This window comes from Clinocottus analis, unplaced genomic scaffold, assembly GCF_023055335.1.
Source record: "Clinocottus analis isolate CAN_PGR_092001 unplaced genomic scaffold, fCliAna1.0.p SCAF_22, whole genome shotgun sequence".
NCBI lineage: Eukaryota > Metazoa > Chordata > Actinopteri > Perciformes > Cottidae > Clinocottus > Clinocottus analis.
Window position 1 is genome coordinate 8,911,691 of NW_027175954.1, and position 26,158 is coordinate 8,937,848.

The window sequence follows — 26,158 nt, forward strand, 5'->3', positions numbered from 1 at the left end:
ATAAGGCAGATACACATTGGCTAATCACTGAATTTGGCCTTATAATTTCATAATCTTAAAAAGTCATTAATAATTCACAGATACAAATCCTGAAATTATCTTCATATATCCTCAAACATCTCATTTCATTTTGTTTATTCCAAAGATGTAAACAAAAACATATACCATAACCCACATTGTGTAGTCATTCAAAAACAAATACTTAACAAAAAGTAGACAAAGCATAGAGGGAAAGACAATCATACAGAAACAACAAAACTATCTCGTGTGACAGTGCTTTAGTATCCTTAAAGAGCAAAAGATGACAACAAGGTAAAAAATTCTGTAAACCATGTTAATGCAGGTATTGGAGCACATTTGTAAATATTACCTCACAATGCTATATCAATACAGGATTTGTACCATTGAGCAGCGAGCAATCTGGCACTTTAGACCTAATCAAAGGACTTTGGTTTAATTAGAAATATGACACTTAGAAAGGCATTATCAGAAAGGGAACCTGCAGATAAGGCTACATTCTTGGCAATAGATGCTCCACTATACAGTACGTACCTTAACTTCATCAAATTGTTGTACATACAGTATAGCTGGTAGGGGCTTTTTAAAGCACTGTTACATATCACAGTTGGTCACTTTAATGAACTTCCAACAATATCATTATCGTCATTAACATGAACACAATTAAGTAGAAATGATGTATAAATAAATACACCACTTGGAACTTTTAATGACATCTGGAAAAAGATATGCAAGATGATATAGTGTTTATCAAAAGAAAACAAAAAGATTTTGTGCAATAATTTGCATACCACAGTCTAAATGTGACTGGGTAAAAACTATCGTCATACAATAACAACAGGAACCAAAACTATCCACTCATACATTCAATAGACATGTTAGAGGTCTCTAACTTCTCATTAGACAAGCTTTTATAGAATATTTACAGTGTACAAGATAGTACAATAGTTTTTTCATCACTGTACTTATTGTGTATGTGTATTTGTAATTAGTATGGAATTTACACAGTGCATCACACTTTTCCTAGATGGTGTATGTTTGTTGCTCTTGAGCATTATTTCAATAAAGACATGGATAAGGGCATCATTGGCATAAAAACGGCATCTTGGCAAATGAAGGGAGGTGTTCAGGGTGTGGTCACAGCACAAATTAATACTGTCAACTGTTAACACCTGATGAAAAACTGCTGATATAAAGCCACTTAAAAGGTTTAATGTTTATATAATAAATGAATCTAACATCAAGTGTTTGGGCTTCTCTAATGTACTTTTCTTAACCTGCATTTCATGTTTATTTCCATCAATGGAAATGGCAACTCCATCACACACTCTCTAAATTCAACATGCTATCATGTTGTACAACTCTACTTACTGTGTTTCTGTAATGAAAGGGGCTACTAAGCTCTATCTCACTCCCAATAGCAGAAATGTGTCACCTGCCAGCTGTTAGTTATCTGTTAAAGCTTCCATATCATCATCATCATCAACATCATCATCATCACGTTCAGAGGACATTATGTAATTATGTATCCCTCTGTACTCACTCCCCTAATTAACTTTTACAAAGCCAAATTTTGTGCCAAACATGACTCTTCACATATCGGGCCCTATTCAATAGAGTTACTTACAGTTTTACAAATCCTTCAAAGTCAAATCACTCTTTTCTTCTGGCAGCAAGCAACAGTTTGTGTCCTTAGTCGACTCTACCTTGTTCATCTTAAATTCATAAGGTTTCTTCTACGGGAATGGCTTTGCATTAGTGTCTGATCGTTTGACTGTGGCTCCAGTCATAGACAAGCTCTCAGAAATACTGTAAACAATCTTCATGTTTGGCTGGTGCTCTCCTTCTCTGGAGGTGCAGGCTCTGGGTCCACTGTGAGGCCTACGGAGGGTCCGCTGGCTGTGCGTGGGTCCATTGCAGAATGCATGATGGTCAACCATAAATCATCCATGTTTGGCATTACAAAGATTTTCTGGAAGAGAGTAAAAGATGGAAAGACAGTGGGTGGTCTTTTAATAGTAAGCACATAATAAATAGGTTACATACAGCTGTATATTTTAAAATGTTTTAAAGGCAAAGTGTAGGATTTGGCAGCATCTAGTGGTGATGTTGCAGATTGAAACTAACTGCTGCTCACTCCTTTGGTTCCAAAACTGTGGTAGCATGAGCTGCCGGTGCAAAACTGTGATTTGCCATTCGCCTTTCTCACAGGTTATCCTTAACCATAATGACACTACTTTAGGAGCAACATGGAGTAAGATGGCGGCCACAGGTTGCACTCTGTGAGTCATGTTAATGTCGATTCACAAGTGTGTCAGAAAACTACAGTGGCCTACATGTAATTAAGAGCCATTGTTTGTTTTTTCTGTTCTGGGCTACTGTAGAAACAAGGGCGGTGAACTCCTTGAAGAGGACACGCTTCCTTTGTTGATATAAAGGGCTCATTCTTACCTTACAAAAACACAACAATTCTTTCAGGGGATAAATAAACCAAACAGTTATGAATAGTACATCCCATTTCTGCTAATATGCCCCCCCCCTCCCCCCAATTGCTATACACTGGCTGTTAAAGTCTCACCCTAACCCTGTCGCCTGTGTTCAAGTGTCGAAAGGGAAACTAAAAAAACAAAAAAGAGTTGCATTTATCAATACCTGGAATTCCTGATCCAGTTTTTTCTCGATCCAGTCTGTAACGTGAGCGAGAGTCACTACTCTTTCCCCCAGTTTAGGTCGCGCCTTCAGTTCCAGGTGAGGCGGCTTCCTGAAGCCATACCTACAACAGAAAGTCAAAACAATTAAGAATTGCCTTAAAAGAGTTGACAAATAAACAGATGAAATGTTTTTCCAGCACACATTTTGGCTTGACCTCACAGGAAAAGCACAAGTGCCAATGCGGAAGTGTCTTAAACCTGCATTCTTTCTGATGACCAGCAGGGTGGTACTCAGATTGTTCAGAAGTCTATGAGAAACTGACCCCACCTCTAACTTGAGTAATAAACCATAAGGTTTATTGTCTTAATCGCTATCAGGTCTTGTATACAGGTCCAGGTAATGTGCATGCTCGCTCATTGTCATTACATACTGAGACACTGGATGGAAATGGTCATTGTTAATTACATTTGTTTCACCTTCGCTTTTCCTGTTGGGACAAGCCAAAATGTCAGCTTTGAAAAAGTATATCAGCAGAGGGCACTGATATTTTAAATGCATGCTACATTTCAATGAAACATGCTAATGTGGTGTAGAGATAATTTCAGTTGCTCTGAGAACAGATATCCTTCCGAAGGATGTTTGACATGAATTGTAAATATGTAACTGTTGACGCAAGGGAGGAATTTGGCTAATTAAGAGTAATCTGAAAGCCATTTAATCAACAGGAGTCGGCTTCTTTCTTTGGGAAAAAGAGGTGTTGTGATTATTTCTGAAATACATGAAAACGCACTTTGCACAGCATTCCACAAGTTACTTTGTAGAAAAACATCACTTCCTTCACGTACCATATCCTGTCAGTGGGCGGGGGCGGTATGTTGACAGCCAGTGTTCCTCTGAGTTCCTGCACCTCCACTGTGAGCAGAAGGGGTGTGTTCGACACTTCCTCCATCTTCTTTTTGATGAACTCTGTTTCGGTGGCCTTCAGGAAGTATTTGGATTTGGTGATCTTGTCCACAAAGCGCATGATTTTGCTGGGTTTGTGGCCTCCAACCAAACTGTATTCAATAAAAGGTTAGGTTACATTCTCATATTACATTTAGTAAAGCTGGGCATATACAAAATGTTGATAACTGGGATTTTATATGAATTTCTAGGGCCAACATATTGTTTGAGGAAAGTTATGTCTTCTGTCTCAATTAAGTAATTCTCAGTTAGTATAACCCCTGTGACCTTCACCTTACTCAAGTTTATAACAAGCATTTCTTTTCTTCATTTTTTCCTTAATTGACTATTAGTTAGATACATGTTACATAGTTTGGGGATTATAAAAACTGGATTAAAGGAGGACAGAGATGTATGAACTCATTCTCACCCTTCTGCTCCAGTTGAGTCATTTGAGAGATCTGAGGAATCTTCCTCATCGGATGAGCCAGCGCTGGACGACTCCTCATCACTATCAGCCAGGCAGTAGGTGCGTGGCCTGTATCTGGAAACACAAAACAAAAATGGATTAAGGGGGGCACACAAGCACACACATTCTGCATGCATGTGGTAAAACATGCACATACATGCTGTGTCTTATTTTGTTTTCTTGTGCAGTACCAGTATGTCTGCAGTGTTTTTACCGCTTGCAGGTGTCAGTTGATGTGAAACTGAAACTTGACTTGTTTCCTGGGCACCGGTAAAAACAAGCTCAGTTCTAATTTACTGCCAATCAATCTAGCCCTGAGAGGTACATACTTTACATTTGTGCACACTGTATGTATGAATGCACCAATCCAATACACTAGATAGGTAATGCTAGCGGGTGGGGAAAAGCTTGATTGCTGCATCTTGTAAATTTAGCCTGACATATAATATTAAACTTTTCCGTTTGTGGCAGAGAATTGGTTTGGGGGTTGTACGTTGTCAGAAACACAGATGAAGGCACTAAACACACTAAGAAAATGAATACTTAATTTGATGACACATTGGGTAGTAATATGAAATGAGACGACCACAAAACTAGAGACATACAAAATGAGAAAATGAGAGTTGAACAGAAGAGATCGTTTAAAGTCAAGCAGCACTCACCAAGAGCAGAAACACATCCATTTAACAGGTGGGATCCACAAGGTAGAGAGAAAATGGTAACGGAAAGAAAGGAGAAGACAGAAAATATATAAATTACTGAATGAGAGCCAGACAGAATGTGTCATACACCTGGCGGAGACACATATGCCTTTTAGTGACAAGTGTCTTGAAGCTTTTCTCAAATCTGTATGTTTAACTGTCTCACCCTTCTTTGCCAAATTCCCCAAAGCGGACACTTTCTTCCTCCTTGCCCAGGCGAATGAGGTTCATCTTGGTTTCCAGGGTCATAAGAAAAGAGCCACTGTAGGAAATCTCCAGGTCAAACCACAGACCTAAAAAGAGACACAGAGGTTATTAGAAATGTTGATCTGAGAGAAATTTGAAAAAGTGAAACTGTACAGTAGAAGATTGTGTGTGTGGGTGTATATATACACCCACACACACAATCTTCTACTGTACGAATGGATTACACTACTGACATGTTACTATTGATAAATGCAAGCATCGTCACAATACATTTGTGAAAGACATTATCTATTGCCAAATGTCTATGTTGATGTGATTTTACTAGAGATATTGCCCAACAGGCCATATTCATTCGTGGGGTTGACGAGGTTTTGGCGGTCAACAAGGAGTTCCTTAAGTTGATCCCCATGACAGACACCACTACGGCCAATTACATTTTTAGCGCTCTTGTAGAAATGCTGGACCAGGTCAGAGTGGACTGGACCCGTGCTGTCTCAGTGGGGCTACGAACGGTCACCATCAATGATCGGGAGAAAAACAGACATTGGGACGAAATTCTGGGAGAAAGTACAAGCTGCAAATGGAGGATTTCACTGTATTTTTCACCACGAGGCATTGTGTTGCAAGTCGTTAAGAATGGACCACATCATGAAAGGGCTGTCACAAACGCGTCACAAAGCGAGGGGAATCTGCAGAGGAGAGTCCAGGCAGATAAACAGTGGGCTAACTTTTGGTCTTTATTTTTCTAGTTTATTGTTGAAAGACCTTAAAATAGAGTTTATCATCCAAAAACCTTCACCAATGATTTAAACATGGATACATATTGTCGTTATGTATGCTGTGATTTTACTGGACCTGCACACTTGAGATCAAAATGGGCAGCATGTGGCCCCTTCACTAAAATGAGTTTGACACCTCTGCTCTCACACATAATCACATGTTCCTGTGTACAAAGAGCCACAACTGATCATGAACTTGGGTGTGGTTTCTCTTCGCACCAGTGGGAGGCAGCAAAGTATGAACATTGACACAGGCAGCTGAATGAGGTGAGGAGTGAGTGAGTCGGAAGATGACAGCCAGTCTAAACCCAAACACAATGCATCGTGTGACATTCAGTGCACAGCTTTTAATCAGTTTTAAATAGCTTTCCTGAAAAACTTGTTCATTGCCTAGAAGTCGTCAGATAGGATCAAGAAATGTATTACTGGAAGGAAAAAAAAAGAAAAACAGCAGAGACGCCGTGAACTCTCCTCACTCCTGTAGTGACGCCCAAACACCAGCTGGTTGTGCCAAATGATGTGATAATGCAATGAGTCAGAAAGAAAAACATTCACAGGGAGAGTGAGTCAAACGGAAAGAAAGGGAAGGATAAATAAAAGCAGAAAAAAGGCCGCAAAAGAGGAGGTTTAGAAAGCACTCAGAGAAAAATAGTCAGGCGGTCAGACACAAGGAACAGGATGAGTCTGCTAAAAAACCCCGTGCACCTTACCCGCCTTTCCTGGGTGGGTGGTATATAATAAGACTACGTCTGGCTGGTTCGGAGTTTATGCAGGACACTGAGGTTTGTTAGTTTTGGTGCGAGGAGAGCCTCAGTGCAAGCTGCTTGACACAAGGAAGTGCTTCCTTTATTGGGTTGCACAGCGAAGAGTTTGTGTGTGTGTTACACAATTCCAAGAAATGTAATTGCAAACACAAATAAGCATTGAACGCAACTGCACAGGCATGCAGAGACTCTTTCTTGTGACCATATGTGCACAGACAAAGTTGGAAAGGTTCATTGATTCATTGCACTCAGCAAAGAAGGAACTGGGTCAGACAAGATAAAACCAGAACTTTAGACAAAAGAGCACTGGTACACCCGTGGACATCTCAAAAGGGAAACTAAACTGACTGAAGTTGTCAATCTACCACCTCAAGGTAAAAGGCTATTGATCATGGAAACGAAGTAGAACATAGGAATGATACATTGACTCTGTGCAGAGATAAGGTTGTCTACCTTAAGGCTGCACAAGGATCATCAAATGCCTACATGTATCATTTGTGGACCATGTGCTTCTTTTCTGCTTTCAATTGCAAGAAATGGTCTAAAACTTAAGCTCCTGTATGTTTAAGATTAACATATTGCCGTTTTTAAATGAAAGTGCAATTAAAGCTGACTACCGTTCCACAACATCAATGAAATGATGCCCTATAAACACGGATTGTGTTTGGAGTGGCTGTTCAGAATCAGAACCATTTATTGCCAATTAAGTTTACACATAAAAGGAATTTGTCCTGGTGGGAGGTGCATGCCATTTAACATAAAATAGAGTGCAATAAAAAAGGAAGATTTACAGTTGAGGTTGGTTTTGCCTAAAAGGCTTCTAAAATGCTTCAGTTAGAGATGCAATCAATTGTTGCTCCTATTATTGGTTTATTATGGGAGTGCTGCAGTGATATAAATGAGGCAGTGACTCATAACAGGAGGGAGAACAAGAACTGATATGAATGTGTGAGTAGGGACACAAAGAGGAGTGAAAGGGAACGCAAGAGGATGAGAAGTATTTGGAGACCGTACATGTGAAACAGCTGAAGAGACCGATTTGTCACTGAATGGAAAGGAGATGAGAGAGGCAATGTGGGACAAGGTGAAGCTAAAAAAGCTCCTTCTGATCAAAACTAGAAAACAGTCAGCTGAATATGTAAGGGCTACTTGAGTCAACAGAGTTGCTCAATTGAGCCAGGTAAATAATGTATAGTTCCTCACAAAGCGACCTCATATAACTAAGGCTCCATTTATCCGATCCACAGATGCCCAGACCAGAAGACCTGCAATAGTGTTTGAGAACTGTACTCAGGTAAGACGTCATTAACCCATCACATTATATTCTGTAAGCCTTCAACTATGAAGTGTTTCCCAGGATCTATAATAACACTAGATTTGTTCATACCTCTTTGGTCACATTTGCAACTTTCCAGTATACAATACCCAATTGAACTCTGAGCAGTGCTGGCAGCAGCTCTAGAGTAGAAGAAAGGTTTGTACTTTACCGCTGTGTAGTAGTACACACTACTTTTATTGGAAAAGATCAACACTGCACAGGACACAACTAATTATGTTTACAACAGGTCCCTCAGCTGTTCCACCGCCTGCCATTTCTCCTGACTTCTGATGCTAGTAACGATCGCCTGGCGATCTTCCAAATCCACGGAGCCCATAAAGCAAGCATACTAGCGTTTCCTTCAGAACATTGACTTTTTCCTTGACCAGGATAGGACTGAAATGCTCGTACTTCATGTCAACTAAAATGTGAATAAAGAAACAGGATGAGGTTGAATAAAACTAACAAGGACATTTGACACAGGAAGATAAAGCCAAAATAGAAAAAAAAAAATGAACATTTGTCTTCACAATGATTGAAATCCTCCCAGAATACAGCGCATAGAGCTCAGTGTACCATACAGTCAGAGTTACTGGCCAGCATCTTTTTACAGAGTAAAAAGCGGGTGTGTGTGGGTGTGTGTGTGTGTGTGTGTGTGTGTGTGTGTGTGTGTGTGTGTGTGTGTGTGTGTGTGTGTGTGTGTGTGTGTATGTGTGTGTGAGAGTGAGAGTGTGTGTGTGTGAGATAGATTTATCTCTTGCCTCTGAAGTCAATGGAGGGTTTGGATGCCCCAAGGATTCTGGGAGTGGCCGAGCCCATGTCCAGTTCTGTCAGGGTTAGCTCATTCATGAAGTAAGGTAACTGTAAAAGACAAAAAGCATGCAACTCAGCCGGGCACAATGTAGATGGAAAATGTAATTGCAGAATATTATCTAATCAAATTCGAAGAATAAAAAAAAAATAGTTCATAATCATATATCTTACAGAGTATATATGATGCGAGCTTGAAAACAATTGATACTTGAACAATGAAATGGATACAGTCATGCACAAACTTAGGTTGCATTCACACCAAATCAGGCGGAGTGGCAAAATCCAAGTCCTCCCATTCATTTGACTGTAGTGTGTTTAACCTGTGGCCTTGGGAAAATAAACTGCAGCGGAGTGGAGTGATAATTTGAAAGATAATACATTATTTGGAGCTTCATAACTAAGCCCTCAGTGAACAAAGGACAGTATCTGTCAAGCAGGAACACGACGCTAATGGGCCATTAAGTGACACTCCCACACCGCCGTACAACTCTGCGCTAAACGCTATAATGCCTGATTTGGTGTAGCCTTATGAATAGGTGACCAACACTGCTCTCCGTCACACCTTATAATTACATTTCTCTACGTGTCAGTGCCTTGTGGGCTGAACTGTGCTCAGTTGTTTTTTTTACCTATTACCTACAGCTATTGTCACAGGACATTTTGTATAGTCATACAGACCAAAACACATGTACAACATGGATAAGTAGGTTTTTCCTGGGGGGAAGCATCAGAAAAAAACATTAGAATAAAAAAAGGGACAAGAGTTAAGGATGAGGTGTTTATGTCTCAGTGTTGAGCTGCTGAGGGATTTAAAGAGCTGCATAGAGATACACAATTACATTTGGAGAACTTATTTTATATGTTTATGCTCTGTGGGCTTGGTATTGTTTTCATCAAGACTGTGAGCGCGAGTCATTTTTTATACATCATTGCTACTCTTTCTGTTATCTGTCTGATTACATTTCAAAGTTTTGAGGTGTTCGGGCAGGCCTTGCTCTACTCACCCGTATCTTGCTGAGTTTCATCTGAATCTTCTTGGAGACCAGTTCAGCCCAGTAGGGCTCTCCCAAGAAGTCCCATAAGACCCGGCCAAGAGCTGCATTAACCCAAGCAACACTATCCTCCTCCTTCTCTTCCTGCTCCTCCTGCTCATCCCTGGGTTGGACCTGAGCTAAAGTTGTGCTCTGAAGCTTAAGAAACAGAAACCATGTTAACAAGGAGAAGACAAGAAAACTAATCTCCTCTCTGTGTGGGACTGTGAGAATAAGCTATAATACTTGTTGTTTGTAATTACACATCATGTAAAACTGTAAGGTTAAATTGGAATTAGAAAGCAAAAGGTGTTAATAGTAAAGGCAAGATAAATATGTGTGATACCTTTTTATCAGACCCTGGGCTGCTCTGAGGACTCTGAAGCGTAGGGCTGGGCGCTGCAGGGCTGACTACCGCCTGTTTTGGCAGTAAGGAGGCCATGTATACATTGTAGTCTAATAGCGGTTTGATTTTGGCACTGCCTGCTGACACTGTGGCGTCCTTTGACCTGGGCTGAGATGCCAGTGCCTCGTCCAGGCTGCCACGGCTGCTGCTGCGACTGTGAGAGCTCAGAGCTGTGGGCCATGGCAAATATAAGAAAAGGGTGAGGCATTACATGACAAAGCTTTGTCGTTTCTAAACAACATTTTTATAATTTTAGCCAGGTAAAAAAAAGACAAATACAAGGAAAAAGTTGTGGAAGGAGACACATTTCTTGCGGTAAATGAACATCAGTTTTGCTCACCACTCTTAGTCCCAGCAAAACTTGAAGATTTCTTCAAGTCGGCCTTTAGCTTGGAAGCTGATAGAAACCGCTGGAACCATTCTTCCTTCTCCCTCCCAGTCCTTCCAAACAGATAGAGGGTCAGGTCTCTACTGGACGAAGACGACCCCCCTCGCTCCTGTCCTCCTCCAGTCCCCTCTCCTCCGTCCTTTGTGTCAACGCTCTCACTGGCCTCCATCCTTTCCCCCTCGGCCTTTGACATGAAGTCATCCTGTTTGCCAAGTTCAATGCATATGGGGTATTTTTTATTCCATATACGCTTCCTGGCCAGGCTCTGAGGCGCTATATATACCTGGAGGAGGGTTACGGAAGACAGAACTAAGTCAAACAAAGTTATGTTTCAAAACATTAAACACATTTTCATTCTACTAACGACATACTTTGCTGTTGGTGAGGTCATAGATCTTCTGACTGATGAAGGTCACTTCGGGTTTTGGTTCATTGTGTGTGGCTCGGCGAGCAACATTATGGTTGGGTTTACTCAAACGAATGATGGAGCCCTCCAACCGGACATACACAGAGTGTGTCAGTGTGGCATGGTATGTCTCTGGGTCATAGTTCGATATCTCATTCATCCAGGCCTGGAAGCAAGACATTATACATGTTGATTACTTTTCAAGAATTGAGTTCCAAAACAGTTGACAAACATAGAAGATAAATAACAATGGAAAACTGGGCCTGGAAAATGACTGTAAATACCTGTATCCATGTCTCTATAAACTTCAAACTGAAAGGAGAGTATCTTGTTACTGCTTTACTTCATTACTGACTTGGCACTTCAATGCAAAAACAGACATTTGCACTCAAGGTTGAACAGATTTCTGTGGTTGAATGCCACTAACCTCATACAATACACTTTGGGCCATAACTCTGTAGCATTGTCTATGAATGAATATTGTATTTAAGACATGTATGTTAACTGCAACTTGACTGAGGCATACAACTAGAAAGCAGGAATTTGGAGGATGCAACATGTCCACTTGTACTGACATGATAATATTAATCAGTCAATTATTAGTCTGATTTTGCTTCCAAAAGCGGATGAAGGTTCTGGCCTACAAAAGGTACTATACAAGCATGTTTGATTGCATCAACACATAGAATCTCTGAACCCATCAGCAACTGGGAATATTTCTGGTGTTAATGTGCAGCCAAGAAGCCAGTTTACTCAGTTAACAATTGTTGGACTAATAAAAAGATACATCAATGTCAGATGGCAGCAAATGTGTTCCAAGGCCTTTGCAGCATTACACAACGAATTCAAGGAAATTTTAAATGTTCACTGACCTTATGGATTTCTGGTTCCTTAATGTCCAATCTAGTTAGATTCCACAGTTTCCCGTGGCGTCTAGACTGTCTAAAAGTGCTGCCAGAAGGTTTTGGTCCCGTCAACCACACAACACCAATGGCTAAAAGAAATCCCAGTCCAATCCCAAGCAGCATTCCTCCTACATAACTTGGGAGAGGTAATACAAAATACCCATAGACCAGAACAGTAAGGAAGATGAGAGTATAGTGTGGAACACTAGGTGCTGGCTCTTCACTTTCAGATTCATCTTCACTAAATGGTTCAGTACTACCACTCAGTGGCACATTAGTTTGACTCCCAGTTCCAGTATCATCCGTTCTATTGCCACCATCAGCATCTGTGTCAGTACAAGTCTCAAAGTCCTCACTGTACAGGATACAAAAGTCGTCATACTCTTGTTTAGCAAGAGCGGACATCGAGCATGTATCTAATGACATGGAAAGTAAAGCTTTGTTGGGGCTCTTAGTGTCAACAGATGGGAGAACAGAGGATTCAGCTGTACCAGAAGTCCTGCTTTTAGGGCTCTCAGCCTCTAGGTCACCTCCTTCCTCCTTGATGCAGTAATTGTTGTTGCTTTCTGGGTGACCATTGATAGAAGTAATGTTGGAGGGTTCTGAGGCACTTGTAGAGAGGGCTTTGGGTCGGTAAATACTGCTGCTTACTAAACTGCTACTCTTTTCATCCATCATCTTACTCAGCAGTTGGAGCGGCTCGGAGATGGCCTCAGAGAAACGCCGCTTAGTGTCTTCAATCCTTGCCTCAACTTCTGAGACGTTAAAGAAGCTGCGGTTATCATGTGAAGTTAATGGAGAAGAAGGGGCAGTTTTAGAATCAGCGGTGGACGACGTGGTAGCAGACGGCATCCTGGACTGTGTGAATTGCTTGAAGAGTTGCAAGTTAAGGCGGGATTCTGGAAGACGGTAGGATGTTGAGGAAGAGGAAGAGTCCTGGGATGTATCTGAAGATAGAGATTTCACAAGACTCTTCATCAGGTGCCTATGCCTTACTGTTGGAGCAGCAACAGTAGGGATCCCATCACGAGTCTCATTGTCAGAGGAAAAAGACTTCAGCAAGCTGAGGAAGGGTTTTTCACTGGATGGAAAGCTTAAAGATTTAGTAGGAGAGGAGTTAGAGGTTGCACTTTTTTGCTCAGCATTTTGAGATGGCAAGATTTGGGTGGGAGAACAGTTAGTGTGACGTTTAGAACGCGGAGAAAGTCTTGATGATTCAGGCATGACTGTAGCCTCGGCTGCAGATGTCAATGACATGTCTTCAAACATCTCCTCACCAGCTTCTAAGGCTGTCACAATGTTTAAGTCATCCTCATCAGCTGAGGTAGGGGGGACACTTGTTCTGTACAAATTTTCCACCTCCTCCTCCTCTTCCTCTTCCTCCTTCCCAAGAGCTGAGAAGTGGATGGTGATAGTCTCCGTTGATGGTGATCGCTGGACATGGAGCTTGGGGGACAAGGCAGATGGCTGTTTTTCTGTGGGATGAGCGCTCTCTGCATGGCTAGGATGCTTGCTTGTCATTGCAGTACTCCCCCGAGTCAGTCTGCAAAGAAGTAAAAGGGACGACGCAACATTAGTTAATTGACTATAATAAATCTAAAGTATTAGCTATTTGGATGTTTAAAAAAAACATTTCTATTGATTTTCAAACAAAATGCCAAAAGATTCACCGATTCCATCAACTCCAATATGTGAATTTGTAGCTATTCTGCATCTTGTTGAATGGTAAACCGAATATTTTGTAGTTTTGGAACTTCATTTTACTATTTTACATTTTCTAAACAAAGCAATTCATCGATTACTGGAGACAATATTTGGCAGATTAATTGCAGTCCAATGCAGTTTACTATTGACGGTGGTCTCCTATAAACTGATAACGGATAAAGAAAAGGAATTAATTCTTAAGCTAAACTAAAATACCTCCCACTCAACACTTAGTATGTGAAATGTTGTAAAGGCCAATTACACACACACACGCACACGCACACGCACACGTTTGGTCTATTTCCTGTTTAGAAGGACATTGCTGCATACAGGTCAAATGTTCCATACTGCAAATACTCCAAGATGTATATGACAAAACAAAAAGAACCAACTGCTGCCTTCATTTAACATTTTATGACATCCTTTGGTAGTGAAAACAGAATTATGGTATTATTAACATTGATAATAGCTTTCTCGTGTCTTGTCCGGACAACAGAGCATGTCATCATGCTGGCACACTCATAAACAGACTCAAGTTAGTCACTCATTGTCACATTGGTCACGAGTGAGCTTGTTACCCAGCCGGGCAGTCTGCCAGCCACCTCTGTCCCTAGCTAGCCAGCAGCCCTCAGCCAGTAGCAAAACAATGAAGTCATTCTAATGGATCCCCAGTTGGACATAGACTTCATTTCAACATGTAGGACTCAAAGGACCTAGCAGTATTTGCGAACAGCATATTAGGATTAGTGATTAAGTGGGTAAGTATGCATGTACGTGTGCTCTGTAAACCGATTCCATCTTCCAATTTCACAGTATTCAAACAGAACACACAGAGCAAAATACTGAGCATGTACAGTATGTCACCATGTATTTGTCTGTCCATCCAACACACCAACAATTAAATCTTAATTTGTCTTGTGTTCCTGATGTCTTTCCCTGAGCCAATGAACAGCCTAAGAGGACAATGAAGAACAAAATCTTGTCATTGATGGTGATGAAGGCAATTACAGAAGGAGACCAGCCTCAGTAATCCTTGTGTTTTTGCACTCATTAGAGACATGTTCACACACAGGTCACTTCTTCTGTAACGAGCAGCACACACTAGTAATGAGAAAAGGCTCACGGCACTATTAAACATACTGAATGTGTCCATGCAAATTAAGTGAGTAGTTGTAAATGACTTTGTGTGTTTAGCTCCTGAATGTATCGTTCAAAGGAACCTGAGAATGGCACGCTGGTGAAGTGAGAATATAGCAGTTGCAATATAAAACTGCCATTTGCTATTGTAACACCGGGATGTCTAATAATGTGGATTAGCCAAAACAAGATTCTTCCAATGTCTAAAGGGTTAAATTCAATCTAAATGTAATCTTACAAGCAATTATGATTTGAATATGTGATATTTTATAGCAGTATACCAGCAGAAAAAGAGATGAAGGGGTTTTCTATAAAATAAGTATACATGAAAAGGCCTTCCCAGTATAATCATGTACATAAAACCTCTATAAAAGGCTTTAGAGTGTTCTTGTAAAACAATAGTTATCCAGTGTTCAGCGAAATCCATTGTGTTCAACTAATGTGTTGAAAACATTTCCTTACAAATTGAACATTTGCAGAGGAGGTTGTATAAATCTAGTATAAGATGGACGTTGCAACCTTATTAGTAAACATGTTTACACAACAATGGCGATAGAAATTGACAAGACAAGTACAGATTACGGGTTAGAACTTTTACAAGTCAAGGCCGGGATCTGAACCAATATTCCCGATGTGCTTCCTAACTGTTATTCTGCATCTAATGAGTTTCTGTAGGAGTATAGCAGACTGGCTTAATCTGCTATCACCTGTTCTCTCAGTATCGGTTCCCGAGAAGATGACTCCTGACCCCCAGAATATACACAGAAGCCTCCTACTTGTTAGTCTTAGACTGCAGTGTCAACGGTCTTGTTTTTTTTTTTTTAAATGACCAGAACAGTTCCTAAAAGTTAAGAGATTACAAGAATACTCAGCGCTGTAATAAAATTGGATAAGTGCTAACTAACAGTCTGTGTTTTGCAGTTAGAATAAATATATGCTCCTGTAATTTGGTTATTTCAAGGTGTACTTTTGCTATTAGGGAATAAGCCCTAATTGAGAAAAATGTTAATGTTCTGCCATTTGTGATTTAATACTGATTAATCCTTGTTGGTAAATCCAACAACAGTGGGAGAAATTATTTGTGGAGGACATCTTTTGACAGTGCCATATTTGAAAATGAAAATCAATGTAGCCACGAGACATGTTGCCTTATGAGTGAGCAGTGCCCCTGTCCTTTTCAAAATTTAATAATAGGATATGGAGGAAGTCCCAAACTGAAGGGAAAACAGCTAAATGTAGTCAGCTGAGGAAAAGTAGGTTCTCCAAAAGAAGAACTAGGAATGTACAACATAAATGGAATACTTTTACCATCATTGACTGATTACCTATTTTCTTTGAGGGAAGTGTCATGTTTGAGAAGCTTCGGGTTCCCTAAAAACCCATAAATTTATGGGTTGCATGAATCAGTGTCTAAAAATGGGACCAACTCCTGCATAACCTCTTCAGAGGCTTCAAATCACATTAAGGGTATGACCGTTCGGAAGGAAAGAACCACCCTCTTCAGTGCCTTTCCAGTGTCGAAACCATGATGAAGTGCTTTTAATCAAAAGCCCCACAGTAAAATAAAACATAATAATTACCCGAGGGTACACTTCCAGTGGAGAAAATGTGATCCAGTGCACAAATGGGTGTCTTTTTAAATGTTGAAAATGTGATGTAGCGCTATATATAGGCTGACCTAGATGCTAGTAAACTTACTGTGAACTTTAAAAATATATGTATATGTTTTTCACCTTTGCCCCACCTAAGTCTGCTTCCTCATTTGAGGTTTAACCCAACACACAAACAATTGGTCACTTTTACTAAACCCCTTAATTATGTCTAACTATATCCACTGATCAGTAAGGAAGCAAATATTCGTCAAGAACTCTTTGAAGCTTACTTAGAAGTGAATCTGAAATCGGTCAAATTGGCTGACAGCATTTTCTGTGTATGGAGCTCAGTAACCACACAGCAAGGGTATTTTTTGCAAGTCATTCTGCCTGTTGCTTTCTGCCAATACAAAACCACATGCCAGCCCCATCGGAGCATCTCAAATGTCATACACCATTGTTTCAGATATCAGTGGCATTAAGAGGCTTGCCAAGGGACCGAGATTAAACTACAAGAGAAAAATACCTTGTAAAAGACTTGAAAACATGCTCACATGTTCCCCCATGGAAGACTTAATGAAATCCCAGATCACTATGCTTTATCTAGGTTGCCTAGGAGGGGATTAGAAGAAGTCCCACTTCAAATCCTGCTGTTTATTTGCAGTACTAATGGTTTTCCCTGTGCTTATGCTGTCAGTTTAGCTAATGACTTGCATCGTGTCTCACAGCCCAGTACTCCCATTAATGCTACTGTCAACATTTCAGCTAAAGTAGCTAACAGTTTACTGCAATAGGCAATAATAATTTAAAGATAGCTAAAGAAGGATTACATGGCCAATTGTTGTTTTTTTTATTCAAAAGCAAATGTTGAGGCCGGAGAAAGCTCAACATGATTCAAGACTCATTATGTAAACATGTCAAGGTCCCTAATGTGATTTACCTGGATGATGAATATAAAAGAGAGGATGATAACCTTCATCAGTTATGTGGATGCAAGTTTTGCCTTTATGTTTGTCATTCTTGGATTCCTCAATTCAATTCAATTCACTTTATTGGCATGAAGGTTGCAACAACATTGCCAAAGCATCAAAAGCATCAAAACACATTCTCTTTGTTCTGTAAGTGTAGAAGTATACTCATTGTGGACAGGTAGGTAAACAGAGCAGTATGTTAGCACTCAAAGTGTCTGACTGCATTAGCTGGGCCAAAAGTGCAGGCCTTGGTATGTTTGAGTAACTGAGTGACTAAGAGGGAGAGCTAAACTGCATTTCACAGTTTCATTTCAGATTCCAGATTCTGGAGACAAAACAAAACAAAAGAACTTCAGAATGCCGACAAACTGGTGAGACAGGATGGGATTGAAATGTTAGGCAGTGAGAACACTGCGTCTCTAGACTTCCTCTGGCAACTGAAGCACATTTTTCCCCATTGAAACCTGATAGACCAACATAGTGTTTTGACAAGATATGATAATGGTATTGCTTTTGTAAAGTCAATGTACCGCTGTTATCCTGCACAGCCACAGTAAAAACATACTTTAGCAGTATTTTGTTTTGGCCAGGCTTCACTCACTTCACGAATTCTACAGTTGCATCAGTGTCAATTAGTCTCTTGACTCCCATTAAACCTAATATATAGATGTGCAGTGAATCATTGTGAAGGTTCTGATGAGTAGGTTCTGAAAATAACCAGCCATTCCTAAATTCCCGAGAAATGATCTTGTAAGCATGTTTGCGACCTACTAAACTTTAATCCTACCCGAGTTGTGCTATAATATATGTCGTCAGCATTTACAGTCAATGTATTGGGACAAACAAGCTAAGTTTGTCCATAATTGTTAATAAATTACTGCAATCTATTTTTGCTAATATTCAAACATTCTGATGACAACGCCATTATGAAAGATTTGGCAGAGCTTAACCCTTATTCTCAAATGACCATCAGTATAGTTTTGTTGCTCAACGGCTCTGCTGTTGTGGATCACAACAATAAGGAACACATTGGCTCGAGGTGAGCATGTGACAGAGAGTCCAGACGCAAGGAAGTAAAAAAAAAAAAAAAAAACATAATCCTGTATTAAGAAACACAATGAGAGCATGAGAAAGACAGCATGAAACAGTAGGCTTTCTTAGCAAAGTGACCCTTTCTTTACACAATACTCCTCCCTAGACCATGAAGCACTACTTTATTTTACAGTAAATGCAGTTAATACCCAGATTCAGCTTATTTTAAACCATGTCGGTTCACTGACCCAGGTGTTGTTTGTTTTAAATAATTCACTACACACTTAACTGCTTAACCTCGTCAACAAGCCCTCATTACTTTTAGATGAACTCCTTGGCTACAGCGGTGACAAAACTGACATGGTTCAAGCCCTCTGCTCCGGTTACAGATACGGCCTCAGTCAGCCATGACATTAGAGATGGTACAAGAGATGCATCTCTTTTGATTTTAAACTAAAGAATTGTTTAATCTTTTAAACAGCACTTTTCAAAGCAGACATTTTAGCTTTTGTGGTTTGCTTTACACTCTTTTAATTAGAAAGTTCTTGCATTGGTATTTTAACTACCAGCCTTTCACTTTAATTACTATTCCATAACAGTAAGCTAGTCATGGGTATTGTTTTAAAAAATAAGCCACTCACCCAAAAAAAACGGACACCAGTTCAAACAAATGAAAAAGATGAAGAAGAAGAGTTAAAATCACCATTTTAATTCAGTGCAACCATGTAATCATGTTTTGCAGGCAGGCCATCAAGACAAACCAGTGCTCTTTTCCTAAGGCCATGGCCAACTGCTTAATTTTAGTCATGGTTTCTATTTCTGATAGCGTGATTATGGGCTAAAAGAGTTTGTTATGCAGAACTACAGCGCAAGTTTGAATTGTTAAAAAACAACAACAAAATGGCTGTCAGCCTAAGAGGTTTATAGTGACCAACCAACTAAAACAAAAGATATATTACACAGACACACAGACACACATACATACATACTGTAACGGCCTGAGGGGAAGGGTTACCGCAGGCGTCTACATTCCAGCCAGAAGGCTCCACCCATGCATTAGAGGAGCATCAGGAGCAGGTGGGGAACGAGACGCACCTGATCCTGATCTCCTCATCAGAGGCGCCTATAAAAAGGTCAGGGAGGGAAAAGAAGAGGGAGGCACATGCGACGAGGAAGGAGAGGCTTCTCTTCGTGCCGACGGAAGTGAAACCGGTAAGCCGGGTAGTGGCCCGGTTGAGATAGTGCTAGACAGAGCTACCTTTGAGTTATTTTTGTTTATTTCAATAAAACCCTTTAAAACCTGCAGAAAAGACTCTGCCTGTGATTGCTGCGCTGCCCGACCGTCTGGGTCCTTCCTCCCATCCTCTATCTATCTATCTATCTATCTATCTATCTATCTATCTATCTATCTATCTATCTATCTATCTATCTATCTATCTATCTATCTATCTATCTCACAAAATCCCCCGCTGTTCTAATCTTATAATATTAGTTAACCCTTAGTACGGAACCTGTCGCAGGCGATAGAAAGTAATATGCACACTGGATGCAATTCCAATGGCTTCTGAACGCTAAGTGAAGTTTTCCAATATCATGCGGCACTTTTCTTGACAAGTACAGAGAAGATTGCGTTTTGAGAAACGGTTGCTGGAGACATCTTAACGCTGATTGGCCAAGACTCGACACGTTACATCAAAGATGTTCTCTTTATGAAGATGATAACATCAACTTTCGCCGCGTCTTTACAGTTCAATCTCAGAAACGCTAGCGCAATCACGCAGCTCCAAAGCGGAGGACAAATACGCGTCCGACTTGATGCTGCGCTGGACGCCGGACAGGGCATTGAACATCCGGACTGTCCGGCCTAAAGCTGGACGTCTGGTCACCTTAGTCCCCTCACCTCAAAATCTACCTCCTCATTAACGGAAGGGTTAGCTAATTACTTTCCACTGGAGCGTTAGCTAGCTGGCTAACATCGCGTTCTCTCCTGCTGTGTTCAATGACTCAATTTATCAAGCTGTAGCTAACGTTAGCTAAGTCTATGTCAACAGAGCTTCTGGGTAACTTAACTTAGATATACAATGAAATATTATATAACCATGCACTCGCGCTCCCTTCTGGCACGCACAACTGTTCGCAGTTCACTGAACACTACCCCCCCCCCCCCCCTCCCAAAAAAAACTCATCGAAGCTACACGATTCACGTAGGTCACCTATTTTGGTTTCAAAACGGCAAATTTCACCGAAAGGTGAGGGATTTTCATGCCTGAATATTTATCTGAAGTTTTCTCCAAAAGTCACAGCGAAACGAAGACTTCCAGAAAACACAAGATCCAGAGCTCTGGGGCATCCTTCTACCTCGCTGGCCACTACTGCTTGAAATCAGGAGAGGACTGGACCAACTTCATGCTTTGTCTCCACAAAGATTCTTTTGTTGCCCTAAACAGTTCCCAGTACATGCTGAATGTCAACATACCAGAGTCCTTCATTTCCAAAAACACAGACAATGACAAAATCCCCTGACCCTGACCGTCTCAATGAAAATCTTTCATTTTCTCCATTTGCTTTGGTTGTCTTTTTTATGTTTCTGATGGCATTCACCACCTCGGAGGCTATTTGCATCCGTCTAATCGGAGGATCGTGGTCTGGGCCTGGGTGTTGTTTTATTCAGACATGAACTTTAACAGCCTATATTTTAAGTGGCTCAGCTTTTATAGAATTTACGGCCCAGGAAACACACCGATCAATTACGTGCATTGTGAATCATCTTACGTAATGCTACTCAGCCAATCAAAAATGTGCATCCCAGCACGGAAAATTAATATTATTATTATTTAAGATTAAAAAAAAAATTCAGAAGAGTTACGCAGCTTATTTTTGAAAGCATCCTTATTTCATCCCTAGAATATTTTTATTTAATATTAGAATATATACTATTTAGAATTCATACAGTTCAATTTGAAAACTGACTTTGTTAAAGATATTATTTAATTGAACTCTTTATTTGATTTAACAGTTAATAAGGCAAGGCAAGTTTATTTGTATAGCACATTTCAACAATGAGGCGATTCAAAGTGCTTCACATAAAACCATTAAAAGCAAAACATGATGCTGATTTAAAAACAACTAAGAAAACATTAAAACAGTCAAGAAAAAATAAAATTAATAAAAATTGCAGTGCAGTTTAAGAAATAAAATGCACTAGTGAGATGCAACAAGTGAGTTTGGTTCAATTAAGGACAAACAAAAGTCTTCAACCTGGATTTAAAGGAGCTGAGGGTCTCAGCAGACTTGCAGTTTTCAGGGACCTTGTTGTTCCAGATATGTGGAGCAGAAAAGCTGAACGCTGCCTCTCCATGTTTAGTTCTGACTCTTAGAACAAAAAGTAGACCAGAACCAGATGACCTGAGGGGTCGGGTTGGTCAGTAGTTGACTATATACAGCTGTTGATACAATTGTTAAGCTATATATATATATATATATATATATATATATATATATATATATATATATATATATATATATATATATATATATATATATATATGGCACTAAATCAAAGCACTAGTTTAACATTATTTTGATGTGCCAGACCTTTGCATTAGCAAATTCTCTCCAACTGAACCTTGCCAGATTTTAATTGAATACTCCTAGCCAAGAGTAATTTAATTTTCCTGCAACCCAATACAGTTTCACAACAGCAGGGGCTTTAAAGCACACTGATAAGAATAGCATATGCACACTTAATTATTAGAATAAATCTATACTTAATTACTACATTCAATAAAAATGTTGCTTAAAATAATTCCTCATATCAGAATTTATCATATAGATCTCTTTAAGAAACAATCAGGATTCTCTTTTAGCAATAATTGTCCCATCCTGGCCAATAAACAAACGAGAAACTTAACTAAGAGTGTAGAATGCAGTAATTGTACATTTATTATTATCACAGTTGGACAAAGTGAAAGCATTTGCCAGCCACCTGTATTGACAATAGACTGCATTGTCATTGAGCGTTAGAGCAGCTCATGAGCGACTGAAATGATTTGTGCTTTGTCAGTTTATTCCAGACTAATTTGTAGATCATGGTGAATGACTGCTTGAAATTTTTTTTTAAAAAAGAGTGCCTTTAAATCGTATTTAAAAAATAGATGTACTATTCCTCAGGGCTCAATGTAAAAAAGCAAATTAATTCACTGAGTCTCAGACATCTCAATTTCTTTCCTAGCCTTTTGCTCTCACACAAAATACTTCCTTTGAAAGTAGTGCCATTTTGTGAATAATGTCTCAGTTTCTAGTGAGAAACTGAAGCAGTATTTATAGACGGCTATATTTATACATCTTCCCACCTTGCCTCTGTTTCTTTTCTTTGGTACTAAGTGATTATAATGACGATAGCGAGAAGAATGGTACTGTCAGTGTGCAATGGAGGCAGCACCTGATACCAGCCTGTAGTCGTTGCTGGCTGGCAGGTTGACACATTCCCCTGATGCAGTAGTAATGGTCATTATTTCACTAGTTGGGTAGGCAAGGGAGAAGAATGAGGAGGAAACTTAGGAGAAGCACCTCCAGCTACATAACCAAAGACTTTCAAGTATCTTCAACTTGAATGACAGATTGGATTTTCCCTTATGATAGACCAGGAAAACTAATAATGTCAAAACACATTTGTATTACTAGTATACCACCGATAGGCATCACAGTTGTCGATAGAGCTCACAGATGTATGTGTAATTCTGGAAATATCACATGTCCAAGAAAACCCTGAACATTGCACCAAAAAAAACTAAAATGGTGGCACCTGAACCAGAAAATTTGCGTTTTACAAAAATAGGCCAGACCTAGTGATAACTTGGAAGGCCACAGCGTGAGTCAAAGCTATGAGCAGGTGCACAGTCAACAGGGGTGTAGCCCAGTTTCTACGCAGGGTATGATAAGCAGCACATGTTCCTTGTCTCAGCGTGAAAGATGAATATGGCACACTCCATTTGAGGAAAATAAGACTGATAAAAGGTCACCGCACCTGCTGCTCAAACCCTAAACCTCCTCCTGTTTCTAACAGGTGTGAGAATGCTGTTAGTGTTTTCCCTTTCTCTGATAAAGTGACACCTTGCTCTCTAACATACACTTTCTAATGTGACAAGCATACACAGCATACTGGTGTCGTGTCCCATCCGTGACAGATGTCAGGAAACGGATAACTTTGGCATTATTTTATGTTTTTATTATCAACACATAGCCCATCAACAAGTGATGTGGGACGCAGTTTTTGCTTCCTTGCCTTAAAAATCTATTTTATTAAAACAAAATCTTTTTTTAAACATTAAGTTGCTGTACAACTGCATTTGGAAGCACATTTTCCCCAATTAGTTGCTTCCTCTCAACTCATTGCCGTTGGATTTCTTCCATCTCAAATTACACTGTATGTGGGTTTACCATATGCAACCCGTCATTGAGACACTGATAAAAGAATTCCCTGCTTTTCAGCAAAAACTTAAATAATTTAATTCAATCTAGCATGAATCAGTTGTTTGGATAGATAATAGCAAGAAGAGATTATCGAATAACTTTCAGCAAACATGGTATAGATTAGACTACTATGTTGTTGGACTTATGTCAGCCTTAATATCTAGCCTTAATAGCTACAATTCATTGCATTGATGAAAATGCCTCTCCCAAAAACAAACAAAAAAGCAAAATGCTGTATGTCTACAGTTGTTTCTCCTTGATATTTACAGCATCTCCACCCTAAAAATCCTATGTAAAAAGAGTTTAAAAAAAAGTTTCTCAGACAAACGTATGAAGGCGTTGTGTTGAAGAAAGTTCTCAATATCGACAGTAGTCTGTTCACACTTTACAATATCTAATAACGTCACGCAAATCTGAAAGTCCAACCACCATTTACTGTGAATTATTGACTCAACAAAACTGATCTGAAGTAAAGCAAGAAATTAAGGGAATATTGCAAGATGGCAAAGAGAACACTGAAGGAGTGCAAGGGTCAGTATCATACAAGTGTATCAATATACTGGAGACATGAAAATTAATGTGACAAATTACAACAACAAAAAGGAGAGAATTAAAAGGTAATATTAGGAATAAAATGGCAGCAAAAAAAAGCATGGTTTGGTGTGTATGGCTAGGTCATGGCCTGAAGGTATGTTCGTACAGATCCCTTTAGCAGATTTTGTGATGAATAAATCATTATCACATGACTTTGCCCGCGAGGTATCAGAGCCTGTTTATCAGTCCAAAACAATTGGGCCATTATAGGTATTATGGAGACAGCAGTTGTAGTCTTGTCACCTGTAACACTAATGTTGACATGTTGAAATTCCCTCAGGAGACAATGGACTCCAACCAGCATGCCACTTTGATGTTTTTCTATAGAAGAAAATTAAAAGCTAACAAGAACTCACAAGACCACTGTCAGTTCGTGAACTGGTTAAATAGGAGGAGGTCATTATGCATAGAAACCTTGCAGAGCAAGTTATTTAACGTTTCAAGTATACCTTGAGGTCACTGTGTGCAAAGAAACCTGTAAGACACCTTTATACTATTGACTTTAACCATATTTAAGGGGCTTTAAATGCAGGCCATGAATGTCTACGGTGTTTCTAAAAGTTTTTTGTTTTTTTTCCGGATAACAATACCTTTGTGTATCGACTGATTACCACTACTGATCCGATACCAAAGCTGCATCTCTAACTGAGGAAGTGACAGGGCTCATTCTTTTCAGTGGAAGGCCACATCAAGCTTGACTTAAACATAGCTTTCCTATTTTTTTAAAACACAATGTAAAAAAAAAATACATACATATACAGCAAATGTACTACTCGGCTCTTCATTCTCCGAAGCTACATTTGTTTTTCCTCTCTTCCCGGTCTATCTGGACTTCGCCCTCACTGAGGTCGTTTGTAGCTCAAGATCCAGATCAATAAAGAGTTCAAATTTACTGGCAAAGTGCTTACCTTGTATCCTCAGTGCCATTCAATCCAGCCTGGGACTTGCATCTGCTTACTGCAGAGTCAAGTTTCACGGGTCCATGATGCTCAGGGGGCTTCTGAGAAATACATTATCAGCAAGAGAAATGCGAAATCATCATAGAAGTCGGTTAGAAACACAAACATATAAAGACTGACAATAAAAAGTGGGTGTGTATGCTTCTTGATGAGTAGGTAGTTAGATTGGTCGCCTTTGTGTACAATATTTCTATACCGTGACATCATCATAGGGTCAACAATACATATCATTCCCAGTGGCATTTGACATACGGGTGTTGCTGGAGGAAGTTAATTCGGCTAATACGCATGCTAACGTGGTCTAAATAGAGACTGGTCGAGCTTTAATAGCAAACCTAACGATGACTAGAGAAAGCAGCCTGTCTTGTGATACATGAAACATAACAGTCGAACGACAGACTTGTTCTGCCATTATTAGCTTAAATGTGACTTCATGTTTAACTATGTAAACGGACTGGAAACCTAGCTTGCTACAAACTGAATCAATAAAATAGTTTTAAAGTCCATGTTGCTCGAGGTCACCTCACCAAACTCTCACAGAATGTCGCAAAAAAAAAAGAAGAAAAAAAAAAGAGAAGTCAAAGATTGCCTACCGCGTCGAGGGTACTTCATTGTTATCTGGATACAGCGAACAAAATGAACTTCCCAAATGAGGGTTTCCTCCACACGGTAACGGAGCAGCAGCGTCTCAGATCCACGTACCAAGTTGTTTCAACGGCTCGTTTCTCGCTCAGCCTGTTGACAACTGACAAGCTGGACTCAGTTCCTTAAAGGAAACACGCAGCAGTCGATCCAGGCGAGAGTAGTCGAAACCCGAGCAGTGGGATGCGATAACTGGCTCGCTGTGCAAGTCGGTTTCCAATCGATTGCTCTGTTTTTCGTCTTTTATGGCCTAGAG

The 26,158-nt window shown here is 39.9% G+C and overlaps 2 protein-coding genes across 3 annotated transcripts in view; both read right to left on the bottom strand.

Moving 5' to 3' along the window:
* LOC137793094 (testis-expressed protein 2-like) lies at nt 1-26,009 on the bottom strand. 2 transcript variants are annotated; one of them, XM_068589051.1, is made up of 13 exons: nt 25,854-26,009; nt 25,210-25,301; nt 11,767-13,342; nt 10,860-11,060; nt 10,441-10,771; nt 10,041-10,270; nt 9,668-9,853; nt 8,612-8,711; nt 4,949-5,075; nt 4,043-4,150; nt 3,516-3,725; nt 2,671-2,791; nt 1-1,990 (listed from the first exon to the last, which is right to left on the bottom strand). In XM_068589051.1, exons 3-13 carry the CDS (start codon nt 13,318-13,320, stop codon nt 1,841-1,843), a joined length of 3,318 nt encoding a protein of 1,105 aa, XP_068445152.1. In that variant the 5' UTR covers nt 13,321-13,342; nt 25,210-25,301; nt 25,854-26,009; the 3' UTR covers nt 1-1,840. The 2 variants fall into 2 exon arrangements, with proteins under 2 accessions (XP_068445152.1, XP_068445151.1); XM_068589050.1 differs by having other exon boundaries at nt 4,043-4,156.
* Nucleotides 1-26,158, bottom strand: part of ccdc40 (coiled-coil domain 40 molecular ruler complex subunit) — a 313,416-nt gene that overhangs the window by 12,041 nt on the left and 275,217 nt on the right. The window lies entirely within an intron of this gene.

Bases quoted from the DNA above. Each gene is read 5' to 3' on its own strand.
- LOC137793094 (XM_068589050.1), bottom strand. From the start codon at position 13,320: ATGACAAGCAAGCATCCTAGCCATGCAGAGAGCGCTCATCCCACAGAA. The intron at 11,061-11,766 runs GTCAGTGAACAT...TCTTGCTTCCAG, and splicing joins AGGAACCAGAAATCCATAAG to GCCTGGATGAATGAGATATC. The intron at 9,854-10,040 runs GTATCACACATA...CTGTTTCTTAAG, and splicing joins GCCCAGGGTCTGATAAAAAG to CTTCAGAGCACAACTTTAGC.